Genomic DNA, 22357 nt, shown 5'->3' with positions numbered 1-22357 from the left:
GAACATTGAACACACTTTGCTTTGAACTCTAACCAACATGTTTCTTGGAGGCAGAAAGATCTCAGTAGTTCATAAATAGAAATATCAGCTTCAGATTTAAAAAATCTCATTAGGACCACTCAAGTTCTTTGTGGAAGGAGGCAATTATAAACATCCTTAAAAGGTAAGGATTACTCAGCAAGACACCTCCACTCTTTTAAGTACAGTCATTTAGTGTCATGAATAAATAAAAGTAGGGAAACTATTCTATATCGAAAAAATTAAAAAGTAAAAATTAGTCACACAGTTTGACTCTGCGATCTCACAGACTGTAGCCTGCCTGGCTCCTCTGTCCATGGAATTCTCCAGGCAAGAGTACTGGAGTGGGTTGCCATTTCTTTCTCCAGGGAATCCTCCCAAGTCTCCTGCATTGCAGGGAGATTCTTTACCAACTGAGCCAAGAGGGTGGCTCATTCTATATTAAAGTAGACTAAAGAGGTATCACAGCCAAAATGGAATGTATGGATCCTGATTGGATTCACTTTTGTTTTATATAAACAGATGCAAAGCAAATATAAACAAATATAAAAATAGGTATAAAAGACATTTGTGGGACACAAATGGAGGGAACACGAATAGAAACTAGATGTTATTAGATTGGTGTGACATAGCTTGGCCACAGGAATGCTATTGTGATGTGTAAGAGAAGGTCCTTGTTTCAGGAGGTGTCTACTGAAGTACAGTAAGTCCCCTGCATATGAATAAGTTCTGTTTTAAAAGTGTGATCGTAAGTCCAGTTTGTTCCTAAGTCCAACGAAGTCAGCCTAGGTATACAACTAACGTAATAATCGGCTATATAGTATTGTACTATAATAGGTTTATAATACTTTCCACACAAATAGTACATAAAATGCAAACACAACACACAGAAAACATTTTTATTCTTACAGTACAGTACCTTGGAAAGTATAGCAGTACAGTAAAATGGCTGGCATCAAGTCAACAGGCAAAAAGAATTACTGATTGGAGGAGAGAGAGGAGACAGGAGATGACAGGTCTAAAGGATCATCAGCAATAGGAGACGGAAGGCAAGTAGCAATTTCACTCACGCCTGACATTGACAGTTTAGGTTTTGGTTTCTTGCTGGAACTAGACGCACGTTTGCATCTTGAAAGGTTCGTATATGGGGACTTACTGTATTTAGGGTAACGTGGCATGGTGCCTACAACTTATCTTCAAATGATGTGATTTAAAAAATGGGAATGTGTGTGTTTGTGTGTGTTTGTGTGTGTTTGTGTGTGTGTGTGTGTGTGTGTACATACATGCACATAGCAAGATGTTGGCTTTGTTCTTCATTGTCCTATTCTTTCAACTTTTCTCTGTGTTTAAACATTTCTTAGTAATTAAAAAAAAAAGAAAAAACCTTGAGGAAAAGAACAGCACTGATATTACCTCTGAATTTGGCATGGGTCTTGAATTCAATAACCAGACGGCCATCCTCTCGAATGTAGATCCTTATTATCTGAAGCCTGGCAGAGAGCACACTGTCTGTCTGGATTCCTGGGTAGGCAACCACACACAGAACATTCAAGTGAAGGCTTGGAGAAGAGCTCCCAGACAGTAGCCTACCCATGAGTTACCCCAGGGATACCTCTAAGTAGAGCCACATGCTTACTTGAATGTGAAGTGAAGTGAAGTGAAGTTGCTCAGTCGTGTCCGACTCTTTGCGACCCCATGGACTACATGTAGCCTACCAGGCTCCTCTGTCCATGGGATTTTCCAGGCAATAGTACTGGAGTGGATTGCCATTTCCTTCTCCAGGGGATCTTCCAGACCCAGGGATTGAACCCGGGTCTCCCGCATTGTAGACAGACGCTTAACCGTCTGAGCCACCAGGGAAGTCTTTAGGACAAATTTACATACTTGGATGAACACAGAGGCTATTTGGAAAATATCCTGATGCTGGGAAAGATTGGAGGCAAGAGGAGAAGAGGGTGGCAGAGGATGAGATGGTTGGATGGCATCACCGACTCAATGGACATGAATTTGAGCATACTCTGGGAGACAGTGAAGGACAGGGGAGCCTGGTGTGCTGCAGTCTGTGGGGCTGCAAAGAGTCAGACTTAGAGACTGAACAACAACAAAGTCTATTTAGAGACATGAGCCAGTCAGCGTTGTAAGACAGCTCATTCTATCTGGTTCTTTTTCACAATTCTATTCTTCTGACATAGTCTTTATACCTGCAGATGTCACCTTAGAGCAGGCACAGGGTCCCACCTCAGAGCACAGGAAAAATGATCCCTAAACCTTCTTACTATTAACTTTACACCAGGATGTGGTTACAGCCTGTCTGCTTCAGACTGTATTTTCTTTTCCTCGCCAGAACATCTTTCAGGACTTAACAGAACCATAACCAATGTTCTGGTGGCTATACTTCATATTGAAAGCAATAAAGAATTACAGGTTAGCTTGCAGAAAGCTAGTTACACATGACAGGACATGAGTCCACGGTGGTTTTAATAAGAGCAATTGCAAGCATGACACCCACTGAGTTCAGTATGGCTAAAAACTAAAGGGGAAGCAAAGAAGGGGGGATGTTTAAAAAACCCCAGCTCAAGAATTATCTGACCCAGACTGTGAAAACTCCCTGGGGTTATTTCTTATGAGAAATATAATGTAAATAAATGATTTGACCTTAAACCATTTAACAGAAGGAAGGACTGTATTTTCCATTAGTAGAAGTGAAGCCCCATCTAAAGAAATCTACTCAGATGAAGTAACTGCCTCTGATCAAGTAAATCACCACCAGGGAAGGAGGAGGAATGGGAGCAATACAATAAGAGGAAATGAGCTTGGGGTTGTGTTTGAAGTAGAAGACACCGAAAATAGAAAAAAATATAAAAAAAATTAACTCAGACCCATTGGAGTGAATGGAGGAGAGAATCATGGAGTTTTAAGGGCCATTCATGGGGTGGCAGTGGGAGAAGGTGGGTGGAGAGAGGCAGAAGAGAGAGGCCTGATGATCTCAGCTGAAGGGTCAGCACCCATCCAGGCTCTGCGGGGGAGCCTCCTCTTAAGGAGAGCAATGACACAGACAAGCCTGGGGTGAAGGTAATTGAAAAAATTCAGCATTGTCGTCTTTGAAGTAAAAGTAGGGTTAAAATTCCTACTTTTAAGGATGCAACAATAGAGCAAACTTGATATCAAATGAATAACGTAACCCGGGTTATTCTTGATGTATTTCTCCACTTCTGTGTATCTGATTTCAAGACTCTGTTCTCCTTAAACAACATGAATCACATCATTTTCTCTAGACTATATTCCAAAAGAACACACACTTGTTCGGCAGTATGGGACTTGTCTATCACTTGCCATCCTCTCCTCTGGGGCCCTGGCTCCCTGGACTGAATTTATCATGATGGTGGAGGCCTTCCAGCATTAATATCTACGGACATCAGGCTTTCTCGGAAACCACAGATCTGTATCCTTTCTACACTTTATATGGCTCTGCTTTGATGGTATATAGGACAACAGGATGAGGAATGCAGCTACCATTAAAATGCAATACTTTAAAAAAAAATGCTGCTTAAGCATAAGGTAAGGCTTGGTAAGGTCAGCGAGTATACCTGTTCTCCAGAGAACAGTGTCATAGAAGAAGGAGAACTCCATCTCAGTGTGGTGCTCCAAGGAGGCCCAGCCCCTGGGGGCCGTCACGTAGACATAGGACACGTGGAGAGGCACGTGCACCGTCAGGAAGGACTGAGCCGAGTCTCTCACCTGCCGAGCAAGCGGGGTGCACACAGAGAGGGTTATTTCTCCCCGGCACGAAGAGGTAGATGAGCATCTCACACCGGTTCAATCTTCATTCACTCATGTAGCCACTTATTCAGTATTAATCAAGCGCTCATGATTGTGCCAGGCACCAGGCTAGGAGCTGGGTCCTTAGCAGTGGGAAAAAACTAAAATCCCTGCCTTATGGAACCTACAGTCTAGTAGGGGAGATATATAAATGTGAAAACTAAAGGGGTGGGAAGTGGTCAGTATGCTTCTTTCAATCAGATAATCAGAGAAGACTTTAAGGAGGTAACATTTAAAAACACTTGACTTTTTAAAAAATATATTTATTTTGGCTGAGCTGAGTCTTAGTTGAGGCATGTGGGATCTTTAGCTGGAGCATGTGGGATCTAGTGCCCTGATCACGGATGGAACCTGGGCCCTTGCATTGGGAGCAGGGAGTCTCAGGCAGTCCCCTAAAAACACTTCTAAAGTATGGGAAGCTCTCCTTCCACTGATCATTTGCTGGGAGCCTTGGTTGAGATTTTTAAGGCATCACAGTTATTCCCAAAGGATCTGGGCAGATCTGGGATCTACGTCAGCACACAGTTCCTGGCTGACCATAGTTTTCAGAAAGCCGTAGGAGAGCATAAAGCAACCCTAAACGGGAGGATGCCCAAGTCATGCTAGGACGAACGTGAGGCTGACTTGGATGTCTTAGTGAGTACTCAGACCTTCTCCAAGAGGAAAGAAGGTCATGGCATTTGGATATCATACTATGAAACTTACCAACAGACAGCTCACAGTCGGATAACTTCCTATTTCATTCAATGCTTTGTTGAAATTATGTTGAAAAGGCAGCACACCATACTTCTAAAAGAACACCTTTTCTGAAGGAGTTCCTTTTACTGCCATTAATTCGGCTCTATTATTTTTATTTACTACACAATTAACGAAACTTGGATTGAAACATAACAAAATATGAACAGAAGCCTTCATGGAGAAGCTGTATATGAGTGAGGCAGTTGGTTTATTCATTTTTGAGATGTATATTGTATTTTCTGTCATAAATACATATTTCCTTTACAACAAAAAAGTTTACTTTAAAACAATTATATTTTTTCATTGGCCAAATGTGATAATACATTATAGAACTTACATACAATTTTGTTTGAATATACAATGTAACATGTTTCCATGGGTAGTTAAGGGAAAGAGCCAAATGCTTAATCAATATTTATGACATTGAAACTTTAGTTTTCCAAAGTATTCTTTCATATTCAAAGTTGTCAGGGATTTAAAGTTGGATTCCAAGTTCTTCAAAAGGCTCCATTAATTCCTTATGCACTTAAAAACCTTTTGTGAAAATCTTACTCTGTCTTTGGGAAATTTTCTGATTGTATCTGGATCTCACATCATGTTCTGTCCCCGTATGTACAGGTTTTTCTAAATACATTTGCCCTAATTTCACCATTACTGATGTTAGAACCTCCATAAATTTTCTAGCTGACTGGTAAAATTATTTTTCCTCTGTTTCTGTTTATTCTTCATTAACCTGCATATTACTTATTAATCCTTAGAAAAAAACAACTCTTATAAATATTTACTGCACAACTCTTTTGTGGCAGACCTTGCTAGATGCTGTCCCACCTTGAGATTGCTAGTGCCATTTCAGAGGAGGTTCAGCGAGGTTAAGTCTTCTCTAATTCTGCCGATATCTGATAAAGAAAGATAGGAACTAGGGCGAGTTTTAAGTTGTACGCTCTACCATATACCACTTGTTTCATCTATTTTTAAAGAAACAGCACGAAGTACTTCTGTGGTATATATGTATTGGTTTAAAAAGTGGGACATATATAATAAGAATTTCTTGTCTTTGTCATTTTTAAGCATATTCTGAATAAAGATAGCCAAAACTATAATTAAAGTCAGGGAGAAGAAAGAATAATAATTTTGGGGAGGAGGGGGCCAAAGAAGGAACCAATCACTGAGTTTTTGCATATTTGAAAGTGGATGTAGGTTATGCAACTGCAGAAGCACGAAGGAAACCTCAGAAGGCCTTAAAATTCTATTCAGTAGAGGGCGATAGTGTATACAAAATGAGAATTAACCAAACCAAGAGGCATCTCCAGGAAACAAATTTTAATCAAAGAAACTTTCCTAAAATGATTACGCGTAAGTCCCCTCTTTCAGTGTGGTTAAACCTGACTTGAAGTGAAAAACAAATATTTGATTTTCTTAGTTCACTGAGATAACTACTTAAAATTGGGTAGCGCCTGCTTTAGAATTGTTTTTCCCATGAGGATGCATTAGCCTAGTCCCTTTGATATTAATGGCCTACGACTGTGACTTCTTGCTATAATGTTTTGTTTTGTTGGGCTTTCCTAGTGGCTCAGACAGTAAAGAATATCTGCCTGCAATGGGGGAGATCCAGGTTTGATCCCTGAGTTGGGAAGATCCCCAGGAGAAGGGAATGGCTACCCACTCCAATATTCTTGCCTGGAAAATCCCATGGACAGAGGAGCCTGGCAAGCTAGAGTCCATGGGGTCACAAAGAGTCAGACATGACTGAGCGACTAAGACTTTCTTTATTACTGATGTTTAAGGACTATTAACCATAGGTTTGGAATAGGTATGACAGCAAGGTGTTTTAAACAGTTGCCATGATGCTTGGGACAACAGTGCTTTACTTGTCTGCTGAAAGACAGGGAACTTCTGTCATTTTAACTCATTTCCCCACGCGGGAAAACACATCAACTTAGCCATCATCTTCCTATCAAGGTAAACCTTTTTGACTTTCCAAAATATGCATGCTCAGTTGCTTAGTCGTGTTGGACTCTTTGCAGGCCCATGACTGTAGCCCACCAGGGTCCTCTGTCCATGGGATTTTCCAGGCAAGAATACTAGAATGGGTTGCCATTTCCTTCTCCAGGGGAATCTTCCTGACCCAGGGATCAAACCTTTGTCTCCTGCATTGGCAGGTGGGTTCTTTACCACTAAGCCACCTGGGAAACCCTTTCCAAAATACACCCAGAGGAAAAAACTTATATACCTAGAGAAGTAAGGCTATTAATTTTTATATAAATGACTGCCAGACAGCTAATTTTCTTCAACTTAATTTAAACATCTTCCATATTACTTTTCTAATTAGCTGACTGAGAGGACTTTGGGGGGCTTGCTCTAGCTATGATGCTGCTAAGGTCTCTCTTACAGGGTTTAGAAAGAAAAGTCCCTTGGTTGGTGCAGTTCTGGGAGCAACTGGGTGCTAAAAGTGCTTCAGTTCAACAAATGAACAAGCTTTAACATGATATCCAGGTGCACGCAGCCTTCAGACAGACCCCTGGGGCACCCACCTGGAAGTCGGCGGTTACAGACCCCCCACAGACATCAATCAGCTCCGTCATGTCATAATAGGCATCAAACGTCCAGACGCAGCTCTTCAGGTTCAGGTGTTTGTAGAGCTGGATGGTCTTTGGCTCCCGCACGCTGGGGTCAAACTGGAAGGGGCGGTCGTAGCCAGGCCCCAGTGCCACGCTGTCATGGACCCTGTGGTCCAGGAACCCTGCCTCTGCAGGAGAGGGAGAAGCAAGGAACAGTAATCCAGTCTGTGCACCTGCCCTTCACCAGCTTCCCAGGAGCTGGGGGGAGAGGAAGAGCCACATCCTTTGGACACACAGAGAGAGCTTTCCTTCCTTCTGAGATGACTAATAGAGCACCCCAGGGCTCCCAGGCTTCCCTCGTGGCTCAGACGGTAAAGAGTTTGCCTGAGATGTGGAAGACCCATGTTTGATCCCTGGGCTGGGAAGATTCCCCTGGAGAAGGGAATGGCAACCCACTCCAGTATTCTTGCCTGGAGAACTCCATGGACAGAGGAGCCTGGCAGGCTATAGTCCATGGGGTTGCAAAGAGCTGGACACGACTGAGCAACTAACAATAATTAACTAACCAGGGCTCCTGACACAAGCTCAGTGACAAGGCGAGGGAAGCTTGTCATCTTGCCTGTTGCCACGTGTTAAACAGAGTGACTGGGGTTACAGACTCAGGGAAGATGCTGCAGGAGCCGGGGGAGAAAAGATGAATGGATGAGACCATAAATGAAGAAGCCAGTGCCTGGTGGCCCTGTGTATCTCTTGGAAAAGAACACAGTAAAGCCTTGCCTGTCACACCTGCCCAGGCTGGTGCTATGCTTCACAATCAGTCCTTGAAGAAATGGATTTATTAGATGGAGAATCTGTTCTTAGATGTTCATTAGATGGAGAGTCAGTTCTTTCTCAAGACTGACTTTTTTAAAAAATAGCTTTTATGGGGAGCCAGCAAACAAACATCTGACTACCTCCTCCCCTACCTCCTACGGTTTCTGAACTCTTGCAGGAAAAAAAAGTCTTAATTCTGTGTTAATGAGTAAATAGCTCGCTAATGATGCTTGACTAAGCTTCCCTTGCTACAGGCAAAAATTATTGGATCAAATGCTGCCAAGCAACTGAACTGTTCTAAATTAAGGGAGACCTTTATGCAGAAGAGAGCTGAATACAGACACAACTTTAGAATATTAGGGTTAACCTTTGTATGGTTCTGAAAGCACCTATGATATTCTGAAAGAGCTGATCCATTTCTCAGAATGTTTGACACCAGCACACAGCCCTCTGCACCACAAAGACCAGGGTGTCAGTGAACATGCACTAATTGTGGTCAAGTAGGAAGAGGTGCAAACTTTCAGCCTATAGACATGGTATGTTTCTTCCACTAGCTTGCATATGCAGACCAATGAAACTTTCATCTGTAGCCCAGTGAGTTAGGAATCATTTACACTCCACTAATTCCTACTGTATCAAGACCATCACTACCCAGAGTGATGCTTAATGAATATGGAAGAGCACACGAATGCCTTCCTGTCTTCAAAAGCACTGTTAAATGATTCATCAGTTGCAAAGGGAGGAAATGCGCATTTAATGTGCACTTGCTAAGGTGAATGGAAACGGACAGGGTTCTTTGTAAACTAAAACGTCTGCCCTGGTGAACAGGAGATGTGCTGCCTCAGCCGTCAGTGCCCTTGGGTCTGGATCAGCTGCAGAGCCCCACGGCACGCACTTGCTCCAGCAGTCTGCAATCCACGGAATGAGCGAGGTGGGGCAGAGAGGTCTGCCCACTGGGGCTGGAAGCAGGACACGATAGACAGCTAGGCTCTCTCCAGAGCTCCCTGTAAGAACTGGTTGCAGTTTCATTGGCCACACTGCAGACTTCTCCCTCTGCCCAGTCCTGCTTCCTCCCTTTCCCTTTAGGAGATGTGGATGCCCAATAAACACCTCATACCCCAAGCTCCACCTTGGCTACTGCTCCTAGAGAACCAGCCTGTAGTTTCTACCATTGCACAGGAGCTTTATAAAATGCTGAGAGCATGGGAACCAAGTGCGGGAGAAGGAAGGAGCTAAAATTGACCAGGACGGGGGTTTTAAAATTGTCAGCACATTCAATCCCTACCTTGTTTGGGAGCAATTATTCTCCTCATGTGATAGATAAGAAAGCAGTTGGCTCAGAGCTGTCCACCTATTTTTGTTGAGTTGTACAGGGAGTGGAATAGGGACATGAACCTTGTCAGTTTGATTCCAAAGTCTTTGTTTTTTCCTATTCACATCACTGTCTAAGTTGCCTATGTTTGGCTGCTTGCTGATGAGCAGATCCACTAACCATGCAGATTTTGAGGACGAGAAAACATGAAAAGCAGAGTTCACTTAGCCACATCCCTAAGGGTCATCGTGCTGGGCTGGGCACACTAACAGGGAAGTCTCCCCTCACCTGAGATGCCTCTCAGGTCCCGGGTGGTGACGAGGTTGGAGCAGACGTGTTGGTGCCTGTAGATGGACTCAGATAGAAGAAAATGCAGGTTGTGCAGCGGCATGGTGGAGATGAGTGGCAGCATTCCATCCTGGTGCGGGATCTGCACGGAAATGTGGATTCTAGGGGGGAAACAAGAGCAGAAATCAGTGCTTTCAGGTGCCTGCTATAAGTAGCTAGCATGGTACACTGTGTACATGTGTGTGCTCAGTTACTCAGTCATGCCTGACTCTTTGAGACCCCACAGACTGCAGCCCACCATCTCCTCTGTCCACGGGATTCTCCAGGCAAGAACACTGGGGTGGGTTGCCATGCCCTCCTCCAGGGGATCTTCCCAACCCAGGGATCAAACCCTCACCTCTTACGTCTACCTGCATTGGCAGGCAGGTTCTTTACCACTAGTGCCACTTGAGAAGTATGGGGGGCTAAGGTCAATGGAAACGGACAGCTTTCTTGCTTTCTCATAACTCAATTTGTCTTCACCAGTGAATTTACCAGTTTTTTTTTTTTTTTCCTGAAGCTTTCCATGTAGGAGTTCTCCCTGTACATGAGGGTACAAAGTGCACGCAGGGTTATTCTCCTCCCTCCAGCCCCTGGGAGATCCTCCAGAGTCAGGACTGATAGTAATCGAGAATCATAGACTTTTTGTGTATACAAGAAAAGATAACATCGCAACCATAAATTATAGCTTTCTTCTGTTTTAAAAGGAAGCTTTGTTTCCTCAAGAGCTGGAGCTGAGTGGATGGTATAGGCACGGCTAAGTTTCTTTCTCTGTCTGTGGAGGGTTGCCACAGAATTTTCTAAAGTATTTGTGCCCAAAAGACATCACTGAGCTCTTAAACTTTAAGGCCAGTATCCCTACCCAGGAAAAAAGCCTAGAAATAGTAATACTCCACTATTCAATAGTCTTGGGGCTTCCAAGGTGGTGCTAGTGGTAAAGAGTCCACCTGTAATGCAGGATCTGATCCCTGGGTCAGGAAGATCCCCTGGAGGAGGGCATGGCAACCCACTCCAGTATTCTTGCCTGGAGAATCCCGTGGACAGAGGAGCCTGATGGGCTACCATCCATGGGGTTGCAAAGAGTCGGCATGACTGAGTGACTAAGACACACATGGTCTCTCCCCAACTTAAAAAGCCTTCCCTTCCCCACCAGCAAGTTCTAACAAGGCCACCAGCCCTCATGGGCCTCAATCTGCAGCAAGCTCTGCCTTGAACTACATTCTTCTGCCTTTAGATACCTTTGTACCAGGAAGTCTGCAACTTATTTATATTAGCTGCTATTTCTTGTATGCTTTAAGAGTCTGTCTTGCCTTCCCACTAAGAGGGCAAAGGACCATTTCCTTCACTTCTGTTTCTCCAGAGCCTGTAGTACACAATTCTAAATAAAATATGAGCTTAATAAATACCGGTTAACACTGTAACACAACAAAACAAAACTGTAACACTGTAACACAACAAAACTGAGGGGCTGCAATTTTTTCACTGTTCAAGTTTAAATTTTCAGCATGTTTATTGAGGGTGCATTGTGAGTTTTTACAGCTTGTCTCCCAGAACAAAGACTCATGTTTTAAAGAAGGATCAGAACCTCAGAATATGAACAGAATGGCTCTTTTTGTAAGGAACGGGGTCAGTAGTAACCCTGGACACTTCTGTTATTGCTTTTTACAAAAATAAATTTTATTCTGTTAGAAAAAAGAGAAGGATTTGCATATTTTTGGCTCCATGTTCAAATCTGGTTTTTTTTTTCATGTAAATGAGCCCCTTTCTCTAAGCTCAGTTGCTCATAAAGGCATGCACATAAACACTACCAGGTTTAATGAATATGTATGCTGCTGCTGCTGCTAAGTCACTTTAGCCGTGTCCGACTCTGTGCGACCCCATAGATGGCAGCCCACCAGGCTCCCCTGTTCTTGGGATTCTCCAGGCAAGAACACTGGAGTGGGTTGCCATTTCCTTCTCCAGTGCATGAAAGTGAAAAGTGAAAGTGAAGTAGCTCAGCTGTGTCCAACTCTTAGTGACCCCATGGACTGTAGCCCACCAGGCTCCTCCATCCATGGGATTTTCCAGGCAAGAATACTGGAGTGGGGTGTCATTGCCTTCTCTGATGAATATGTATAACCTACCTGAAATCATTTTTTTTTTTTTTGCTATACAAAAAATGAAAGCATCCATTTTCCATCAAGATCATAGGACACAGTAAAAAAAAAAGGCATATCTGCCCACTGAGTTATAATTCACTAGTGTTTTTACTTATTTGCTCACTGGGTACTTAGCGAGTGCCTCTTAGGTGCCAAGAAGAACATTCTAGGCAGAGGGGATGCAAAATAAACAGTCATGGTCCCTGTCACCATTGTCTGCTGGGTGGGGATGACAAGGAGAGAATGAATAATGATAACACTCTCGGAGAGGCAGATGTGGCTGCCAGAAAAGTGGGAAGTAAAAGCTTCCAAATTAAACTGGGGGAGATGATGGAAAAGTTCCTAGAGAGATGCCATGGCTTAGGTATGGTGGGACAATGGGATTTAAGACTATGGAGTGGAAGGGGACGGGGGAAGGCTGGAGCCAGGAGTAGCCACATGGCAGAGGCAGGCCGCCTAAGAGTGCTTGAAACCCTGAGGAAGTTACATGTGATTCCCTGTAGGTGGACTGGCAGGTGAAAATAACAAGATGAAGGAAATGAGGCTAGCAAGATTGACAAGGGCCAGATATCAGGGTGCATTTGAAGAAAGTCAACTTTTTATGAAGCATTCATCACCATTATTCTTATTTTGCAGAAGCATCACTCACTGATCTGTCCCACCTAGAAAACACACAGTGCACAGCTGGGGACTCTCTCTGCCATCTCCTCATGGAAGGCACTTCCCCCTGACCTGTTGGGATGCTCCTTGTGTTTGACATCCAGGTATTTCAAGGTCGCGATGAAGGACTGAGCCTGGAAGCCTCGGGCTGTCCCAGCCACCACTGGAGTGTGGCAGATAGCGCTGTCTGTTCCGATGGTGACAATGTTGCTCCTCAAGGGGGTCCCCACGTGGCCCACCTTGTCCACAGCCTTGGCCACACAACGTACATGGAACCTCCGGCTAAAGTAAATGCTGTCCAGGACCTATCAGGAAGAATAAATCACCTCAGACACGTGGATGCTGCCTCAACAGCTCTTCATACTGTGTCTTCTGGATGATAATCTGTGATAATCTGTGAAGACCATTGTCAGCTGAAAAAACTACACAACCTAAAAGGTGAGAGTTATGTTTTATACAGCAGGCTAAACTGAGGACTTAAGCCCGGGATACAGCATCTTAGATAACTGTGAGAGACTGCTCCAAAGAGGAATGGGAAGAGCCAGGATACATATTAATCAGAGTTTTTGCAACAAAGGCCAGGTAGTTGGAACATCAAAAGATGACTGTTAAAACTGGATACCTCAAGTTAAGGAATTTTGCACTTTTCCATGTATAGGAAGATGAAATAGTTTGCTGCTGCTGCTGCTGCTGCTAAGTCACTCACTGAAATCATTCCTTTAATAGGCATCTCAGCTATCAGTGGCCAGTATCCTGTGTTTTCTCATCCTGAGTCTCTTTAGGGTGTCCCACTGGCTGCAGTGGCTGCTGTTGCAACGTCCTTTGTGGACTGACATGGCAGGCTGCATTCTTAGCCCACCGCATCCATTATCCATCCATCTATCCATCTACGTGTCCATTGATCTACCCACCTATCCATTCACTCACCACCTCAGTATTGACTTTCTACCAGGAGCCAGGCACCCGGGACAGAGCACTGAGTACTTAGAGCCTTGGGTGGTAAGCCAGGTAACTAGCAAGTAGACAAATGTGGAGCAAGAAACTGGAGATGACTGATTCCCAATGATACTTGTTCTCTTTACGTATTAGGTTCAGAGGACTACTTGATTTTTCAGCCCTTCCAGCAAGACTCATTGCCTCTAAGTCACTTTTGCTGAAGGCATGGTATCAGGATAGAGAGGAAAGACACTTCTTTTCTAGGAGTTCTTAGTTTTCTTTCCTCCCTACTGCCATTCCCTCCCTTAACTCCCCTCTAATTACTAAGGGTTACAATAACATGGCAGACTTGAAGTTGAGAACTTGGCCTCTGACACCTACTGGCCTTGAAAGTCTTTCTACAGATTTTCTCATGCTCCAGACACCCAGAATCCATGAGTGCTTAATGCAATCTATGCAGAGGTAACCTAGGTCACTGAAACTCTCTAGGTGCATTGACATAGGGAAGTATATAATAAGAAAAACTCATTAGTAGTTCTGTGTGCAGCAAACCTCCCACAAAGCAATCATACCAACTTATAAATTCTACCATGGAAACAATTTTCACTGAAGTCCATTAAAAATTGAAGAAGATTTTTCCATTAAAATTTTTTTAATTAGCTGCCAGGACTTTATTTATTTATTTATACATGGGCTTCATTCAGAAGGGATTTGAGGCATCTTACAAAAATGCACACACTACAACAGTATTAAATAAATAATTGAAGAAATGAAGGCAGAGCAGAGGAAGCTGGGGTAAGAGGACTAGTCGCCAATTCATCACAAGAAGGCAAACTGAAATATAAGGTAAAATCGTAAACTTGGTACCTGATAAAAATGTATATTTGGCTCAAATCAAACCAACTGCCCCTTCATGGGTTTGTTGAATATAGAACAAGGTATTTATGAAACAATAAGCTGTTAAGTCTTGCCATTTACATTTCTAATAATAATAAAGATAATTTAAATTTGAACTAGATTATGTTGCAAAAGAATTAATCTTCTGGCCTTTCTGAATAAGCTGTGCCAAAGACAATGGACACGAGGGACCCACGTTATCCAAAGGCTCCCACGTATGTCTAACAGCTTTCTTCCACTATCTACTCAAGAGAGTTCTTTTTAAAACTTTATTTATTTATTTATTTTTGCTATGCTGGGTCTTCATTGCTGAGCACGGGTTTCCCCTCGCTGTGGTGAGCAGGGGCTACTCTCCAGCTGTGGTGCTTGGGCTTAGCTGCTCCTCAGCATGTGGAATCTTCCTGGACCAGGGATCAACTGAATTTGTCTCCCTGGCAGGTAGGTGGATTCCCAACCACTGGACCACTAGAGAAGTCCAAGGCACTTGTTAAAGTGAGAACAAACTGTGGATTTGTAGGGAAAAATCTAGAGAAATTAAGTCTGAAAAAAACTTGTGATTTCCAAAATTATGAAATGCACTCATTTCAGTCACAAATGATTGGTTGCTTGCTGGGTGCCGGATGCTCTGTGGAGCCTGAATCTCCACTGCTTTCAGCTTTCTCTGAAGAACATCATTAGTGCAATGAGCAGAGTCAGAACACTGGACTGTTTCCTGAGCGTGGGCAAAGCACTGCTGAACGTGGCTCCCTGATGGTGGCAGAGGTGTGCGTCTGGTCTCCTAACTCTCTGAGGACAGCAACGACATTCTGAACCTCTTTTCATATCTTCCCACCAGGCTTTGAAAAATACTGATCACTTAATAAGTATACTCTCATTTTATTTAATAACTGGTCCCCACTGTGTGCCACCAATGTGGCAGCCACTTTGGATTGGATATACAAATATGGTAGAACCCTTGGTCCTTTTTTCTTAAGGAATTTATTCCCTACTCCTTATTGAATGATTTAAGAGATTTGAAAAGAGACTCATTATTTGTACTTACCTAGAATCTTTGACTTACTTCATCATTTGTAAATCACTTTCCTATTTGTCAATGACCTTGTCAAGTGGATTAAGCAAAGGAGGTATTATTTTGTAGATCAGGAAACTGAGACTCAGAAAGGTGAAGTAAACACTTAACATCACATAGTTCAGAACAGGCAGAATCAAGGCTTGTAACAGGTTGTTGGAGTACTAGCCTAGCCCTCTTTCTGCCACACCGTATTACCTTTTCTCATACATAAGAACAAAAGGAAAGTGTTGTACCTGCTTAACTGTTTAGTTTATACCAAATGGCATGCAGGGAACTCAAGGAATTTGACAGAGCTGGAGCAACAAAGATAAAGGCCAGGTCTCCACTCTGTAACCAGACCTACCATGTGGTTGACACTGGTGAATGGCGTGTTGTCGGTGATGGTCTCAAAGGGAGACCGGGCCCCGTTGCCATCAGTGGGGGCGGCCACTTCCCAGCTGAACTGCACAGACGTCTGGTTGATGCCAGCCTCATGGCAGCGCTCCTTCATGACAGGATATTTGGGGAAATGGGGGTCGCAGGGCGTGACACAGACCAGCGGGTAGCCCGGGGAGGGGGATTTCTTGACTCCCTCCTTGGTAACCTCTTCCACATGGTCATAGTCAGCAAGTGTAATGACCTGCCAAGGAGCAACATAGCTTCAGCCCTGGGTAGGTATTGGGATGGTCAGAAAACTAAAGCTCTCTTCCCCAGAGACCTACATGATCACTTAACTCCTAGGGATTCTTTAAAATATAGCAGTAGTTTTAACAATGCTTAACCAGGCATTCCTAAAAGATCCTGGAAATCTTCAACAGTAGGGAAGATCCTCCTCCTCCCTGAGTTAAAAGCTTTAGTATCTTAATGGTCTCATTCCTAAATCAGATTCCTATGACTCAAGTGAAAAACACTCCACCCCCCACACACTGTAACCAAAACTCTATCATAAATGGCAGATATTAGTTAAAAGTTGCATTAAACTGTTAATGGCAGGCAGTAGTGCATCTGGCAAAATACAAGTAAATAAAGGATATATGTGAAGGACAGGGAAGCCTGGCATGCTGCAGTCCATGGGGTTGCAAAGAGACAGACATGACTTAGTGACTGAACATACATATATATTTGTTTCATGTTCAAAGAGACATATTTTGAAATGGTCTTTCTATTGTATGAGTTAGTCAGGGGAAGTTATAAGACTTATTTGGACTGCTTCATTATCCTATGTTAAATTCCCCTTGGCAACTTCTGGGAGCTTCCCTGGTGGCTCAGACAGTAAAAAGTCCACCTGCAATGCAGGAGACCCGGGTTCATTCTCTAGGTGAGGAAGAGCCCCTGGAGAAGGGAATCCAGTATTCTTGTCTAGAGAATCCCATGAACAGAGGAACCTGGCGGGCTACAGTCCATGGAGTTGCAAAGAGTCGGACATGACTGAGGGACTCATGGCAACCTCTGTGAGTTTTCCTCCTAACTGTGAAGTCGGTGCATTCATTCTGTTCATCCCCAAATTGGGAAACACAGTGGTACAGCTCCATAGACACTTAATTCTATGCCCGTGGTGAGTATGTAGGATAATAGATATGGGGGAAGATTCCATTTTTACTCTTCTAGGGCTCACCAAAGAAATGAGAAGATCAATGGTATTGTACTTTCTTTGTCAGACAAAGGTCTCAACATAGTTTGGTCTCGCTCTTATGTGGAAACAAGGTTTCTCCTCTTTAGCACTACTGACTTTTGAGCCAGGCAACTCTTTGTTGAGAGGAGGGGGACTGTCCTGTGTATTGTGTGTAGGATGTTCAGCAGCATCCCTGACTTCCGTCCTCTAGATGCTAGAAGCACCCAGTGTGACGGTCATGATGACCACAGATGTCACCAGACGTTACTAGATGACCCTGGAGGTGATGGGAGTGAGGGATTTGGGGAAGGGGACACGAGCAGTCCTGCTTCTCTCAAGTTCTCATCTAATGCCTAAGACAGAAGCAACCATCCTCTGGGTCGTGAGACTTACAATGGGTGGTGCTGGCAGGATGAGACTCCCAGCTGCCTCCTGGTCTAGAATCGTCACTGTGGCTGTGGTCACATCGCCAAGAACTGCTTCCACTGGGTCATCCGGGCCAAGGACTAGGGAGAACGATTCATGCCACTCCCGGTCCTCATTGGACAGGATCTCGACTTTAAAGAAGATGTGATCCACACCTTTGCCAAGGACAGAACAAAGGGAGCAAAGGTCCTCATCAGTGACCCACTTAAGACAATGCAGGTTGGCACTGCTGAGGCTTCATGTTTCAGAGGCTCAATGCAGTGGCCGCCAATCACTTTAGCCCCATCTCCAGTGAGGGGTCAGTTTTATAGGTAAAATTCCACCTGTGGTGGAGGCTCAGTCCTACAGATTTACTATTCAACACCACATGAGAATTAATGGCCCCTGCCTGATACTAGCTGGTGGTAATAAAAATCTATGATCTAAAAAACACCCCACCCTGGTTATGCATTTTTTTTGGCCTAATTTTTCATTTCCCTTTACACTTAAGAACAAGCCCGTGTGTGGCAGTGAGTGCTTACACACTAGACACCCTTCAAAGCTGTCTCTTGGGAAGCGACAGCTCAGAGATTACCTACAGGGCTGTCTCTGCCAAGACGATAATGTGACAGTTTGCCAGCATGGAATGGGGAGGGTTAGAGCTCAGAAATCCCCATGTTTTCTATAAAGTGATTCTATGAGGGTGCAGCGACCCCTGGCAGTGGTCAAGATGACCTTCTTCCTCCTATAGACACCTGGGCTAGGTTACTTCTAGGGCCTGCCTTTCCCCCAGATCCTTATGCAGAAGAGAAAGAAGCTAAGACGCTTGGAAGAGAGGTCCTTGTGAGGATGTGGAGGAAGGGCACCTACCTTCCCTGTAAACACTAGCCAGACGCATAAGGGATGGAGCCAAAAGCCCTTTGAAGCTCCGTGGGGTGATGGAGACATACAGAGACACCCCTCCATCTCCAAGGGAGGCATTTCCTCCCTCCTCTTGCCATGTCATCTCTGAAGAGGGCTTCTACCATTTTTGCCCACTTCTGGCTACATCACAAACAGTGCCAGGCTATACACCAGCCTTTTCACCCTATATTGCTCCAGAAAGTTTTGGGGACAAGTCTAGAGTAAAAGTCAGCTCCTTTTTTGTCTCATTCCTTCCATTAAGGAAATACCTCAAACAATTAAACAGCTGGTTGTGAGAATCTCATCTTTCTCTCTTCCATGACTCATCTGCATAGCATCGCCTAGTAGATGTCAAGCCATTTGAACATGGAGATTGTGCCTTCTGGGTTGAGTAAACCCTGAGGGCCCAGCACAATGGTCCATACTGATGTTTGCTGAATGATGGCATCACATATATTTTTAAAAACTCAGGTGCTCCCATTGCTCAACCAAATCATAGGCTAACAACAACAACAAAAAATCCTTTTAAATGATCCAAAATGCCTAGGATGCTCTGAAGTAAGGCATTTCTTTTTTTTTTTTTTTTCTTATCCTATGCCATTTTTACTAATTAAAAAATGTTAAGATTCCTACAACCTCAAATGTGTGCTTACTAAGTACTTCATGCTACTGGAAATATATATATTTTTAATTTTCTGCTTATTTTTTCCTTCAAACATAAGATATTAGCCTCTTTCTTAAGTAATACCTATGAGGCTTCCCTGGTGACTCAGACAGTAAGAATCTGCCTGCAATGCGGGAAACCTAGGTTTGATACCTGGATCAGGAAGATCCTCTGGAGAAGGAAATGGCTACCCACTCCAGTATTCTTGTCTCGGAAATTCTATGGACAGAGGAGTCTGGTGGGCTATAGTCGATGGGGTCGCAAAGAGTCAGACACAACTAATCAATTAACACTTTAAGGAAGACCTACTAATTGGGATTGGCATTCAATTACCAGGACTGAACTTCAAGACTCGGCTCTTTGGGTAATAATCCACACCAGACTGGGCTGACCCATCCCGTGTGCTACAGCGAATCTTGGATGTTCTGTTCTGATCCCCTCTGCGGATCACCTTGACGTTCAGAACGGCAGTGGCATCTGGCCCTGAGGGTTCCCGGACTTGGTATGCAGCTTCTTCAAACTCAATGGTAGGAGCTAAGGAAACAAGGTTAGGAGAACAAGAGCAAGTTGGAAAAGTGAAAAAGAATTCCAGCTCCCATGAAAACACTTTATAATGACAAGAGGGAATTTTTCACACTAGTTAACAATACAAAAGGCAAAATAGCTTGCAGTCATAAAAATCAATCTGTATTTACCCCTAAGCAATACTTTGGAAAAAGGAATTCATCTGTGATTCTACAGGAGCTGTTTCTCACATATTTCTTATTAAAAAGAGTGCAGTAGAGGAAACATTTTTAAGCACTTTGAAATGCATGCTATCCAAGTTTCCATCTAGGCCTTATAGCTCACAGCATGTTTTTAAATCTGCACAATTTATCAAGGGACCGAGACAGAGTAAGCCCTTGATAAATATCTATTGACTGATTGTATGAACCAACTCTTTTTCATTTATGAGATATGAATTTCATTTATATACTGCTTACATTTACCAAATCTATCTCCCATCTCCATCTCCTGGATCCTCCCTCCCACTGCTTTCACTTTCCCCCACCATTAGCTGTATCTATAAATATCACAGGTTAGTTAAGAATGAGTAGTTTTACCAATTTATGGTTGCCAGGTGGAAAGGATGGGGAGAAGGGGTAGTTAGGGAGTTTGGGATTGACATGTACACACTGCTATATTTAAAATGGGTAACCAATAAGCTAACCTAAAGTATAGCACAGAGGACTCTGCTCAATGTTATATGGCAGCCTGGATGGGAGCGGGGTTTGAAGGAGAATTGATAAAATGTATATGTATGGCTGAGTCCCTTCGCTGTTCACTGGAAGTGACATTGTTAATTGGCTATACCTCAATACAAAACAAAAAGTTTAAAAAAAAAAGAGTGAGTAGTTTTAGTGACTGGTACAACAATAATTCAGAAACATAAGATTTCCGAACACAATCTGATTTGAAGTACTACCCTCATTGCTGTGAAATGAATAATTGTTTTTTTTAGAGTTCGAACCATGCCTTCCTTTGTATTATATTCTCAAGGGGAAGGGCAATGAGGTAGTGGTGGAAACAGTGAGATAAGAAGAGAGAAAAATTGGGAGCAATTACAGACCTTATACCCTCTAAAAACATATCATGGACTTTTGCAGAAATGTCTGGTGTCTCTATGTTTACTTCCCTCTTCTCTCTCAGAAAATCCGTTCTTCCTAATTGTCAAAGATACATCTCATTTGAGACTTCATAGTTTTACTGTGTGCGCTCTCTGAGACTGAGGTGTGTTACTGTAACAGTGTGAACCGGTGACTTCTCTGAGCCTAAGTACTGGGCTAAGTACTGTGTGAGCCTAAGTACTGGGCTAAGTGCGATCTAAGTACTGTGTGAGCAGGAGGGGTTCACCTCAGATCTGAACCTGTCTCCTTTGGTAATGAGCTAATTCAACTTCAAGGCTGGCTTCTAACTTTTTTTCCCTCAATTCAAGTTAGTCTCTATTTTATATTAAAAACCCTGAGTCTCACTGACTTGCGTAGATTCTAGAATCTGATAAAATACGGTTTTTCATGCAGTTTTGTTGCTTACAGCTGTGAAACGAAGAGCATAAATAAGATAACTTTGCTGGGGTTCAATTTCTTTACTTATAATATAGGATAAAATAACACCTACCTCAAAAGGTTACTGTCAGGATTAAATGAAGTTTTTCATTTTTTTAAAATAATATCCTTATAACAGTTCTTGGTATATAATCAGTATTCAATATAACAGCTATTACTAGTTGTAGTACTATTGTCTATTCATTAAAATATCTATTTTAATAAAACAGCTATGTCCCTATTTAAAACAGATTTTGTTTTCTTTGGTGCTTGGGTCATTCGTTGCTAGCACTTGACTAAAGAATTTAAGTATTTTTAGGTTAGTAGGCCAAATCAATTAGAGAGAATAAAACTGAGAAATTAGACTTTTCCAGGAAGGTGGCAGTGTTTTAAATCAGTTCATTGGATTCAACTGACTCTGATTGTATTTCCAGCCCTGCTCCTGAATTGCTGGGACTTAAAACAGTTTTTGTTCTGTGTCTGTCTTAGTGCTTCTGTCCTAGCTCTTAACCACACTCATTCCTTATGTCTTGGTGATGTGCTAGGGAACAATGTGATTAAAAATACTGGAGCTCTGGGACTTCCCCGGTGGTTCAGTGGTTAAGACTCCCTGCTTCCAATTCAGGGGCCATGGTTTCAATCCCTGGTCAGGGAACTAATAGTCTACGTGTCACACAGCAGGAACAAAAAAGCCCAAATAAACATCCAGATAAAACTGTATGTTTAAAAATTTTCAATTGAAATTAAAAAAAAATTACAGTCAAAAAAAATCAGAGGACTGTGGAAGGGATCCCTTGCTGCCAACATTTTTTTTAAATTGGAGTATAATTGTTTTCTATAAATATTCCACGACTGTTTTTCTTTTATTAATACTCCAGCTGTTACCATCAGACATTTTTATAGTGCTTTCAGTTTTCAAAACACCTATAATTACATTAAAACATTAGTATGAAACATCAGTTCAAGTCCCATCAACCTAAGAGAAACTAAAGGCAATTTCTTCTGTTACCATCTTCATCATTGGATATGGTGATGGTGGCCATGTGATTCTTTCCAACTCTGGCTCCACTCCAGTGGTTCCCAAGAGGACGGCCGAGGTAGACCCTGAACTGTTCCTCAGGCTCAAACATGGAGTCATCGTGGATATAGACAGTACAGTTCTTCATCTAGAGCCAAGGGCACAAGAGAGATTCAAATTTGCAGCGAGGGATCAATTATTTGCTCACCTTTCCCTGGAAAGTAATTTTTTTTCTTTGCAGCATCAAAGAGCCAACACAAATTCAAAAGATTTCCAACAATTTCATTTATAAAAGAGAATACTTAAGTCTTAACAGTCATGCCTGGATGGACCTACCTACATGTGGAGCTTTGTATTCAACATTCCAACCCATTTTGAATTACTGGTCATAAGTTATGAAAAGC

The 22357-nt window shown here is 42.9% G+C and overlaps 1 protein-coding gene across 2 annotated transcripts in view; it reads right to left on the bottom strand.

Moving 5' to 3' along the window:
* FRAS1 (Fraser extracellular matrix complex subunit 1) overlaps positions 1-22357 on the bottom strand; it is a 516652-nt gene that overhangs the window by 22714 nt on the left and 471581 nt on the right. For both annotated transcript variants that reach the window (XM_069594438.1, XM_069594439.1), the window contains 9 exons: positions 21945-22101; positions 19185-19385; positions 17273-17460; positions 15632-15907; positions 12456-12688; positions 9547-9707; positions 7107-7321; positions 3606-3756; positions 1432-1539 (listed from right to left, as the gene is read on the bottom strand). In XM_069594438.1, the coding sequence (XP_069450539.1) occupies positions 1432-1539; positions 3606-3756; positions 7107-7321; positions 9547-9707; positions 12456-12688; positions 15632-15907; positions 17273-17460; positions 19185-19385; positions 21945-22101 (1690 nt within the window). The remainder of the gene's footprint in view (positions 1-1431; positions 1540-3605; positions 3757-7106; positions 7322-9546; positions 9708-12455; positions 12689-15631; positions 15908-17272; positions 17461-19184; positions 19386-21944; positions 22102-22357) is intronic.

Source organism: Ovis canadensis, chromosome 6 (assembly GCF_042477335.2).
Source record: "Ovis canadensis isolate MfBH-ARS-UI-01 breed Bighorn chromosome 6, ARS-UI_OviCan_v2, whole genome shotgun sequence".
Taxonomy (NCBI): Eukaryota; Metazoa; Chordata; class Mammalia; order Artiodactyla; family Bovidae; genus Ovis; species Ovis canadensis.
This window is presented reverse-complemented; position numbering and strand designations above follow the sequence as displayed.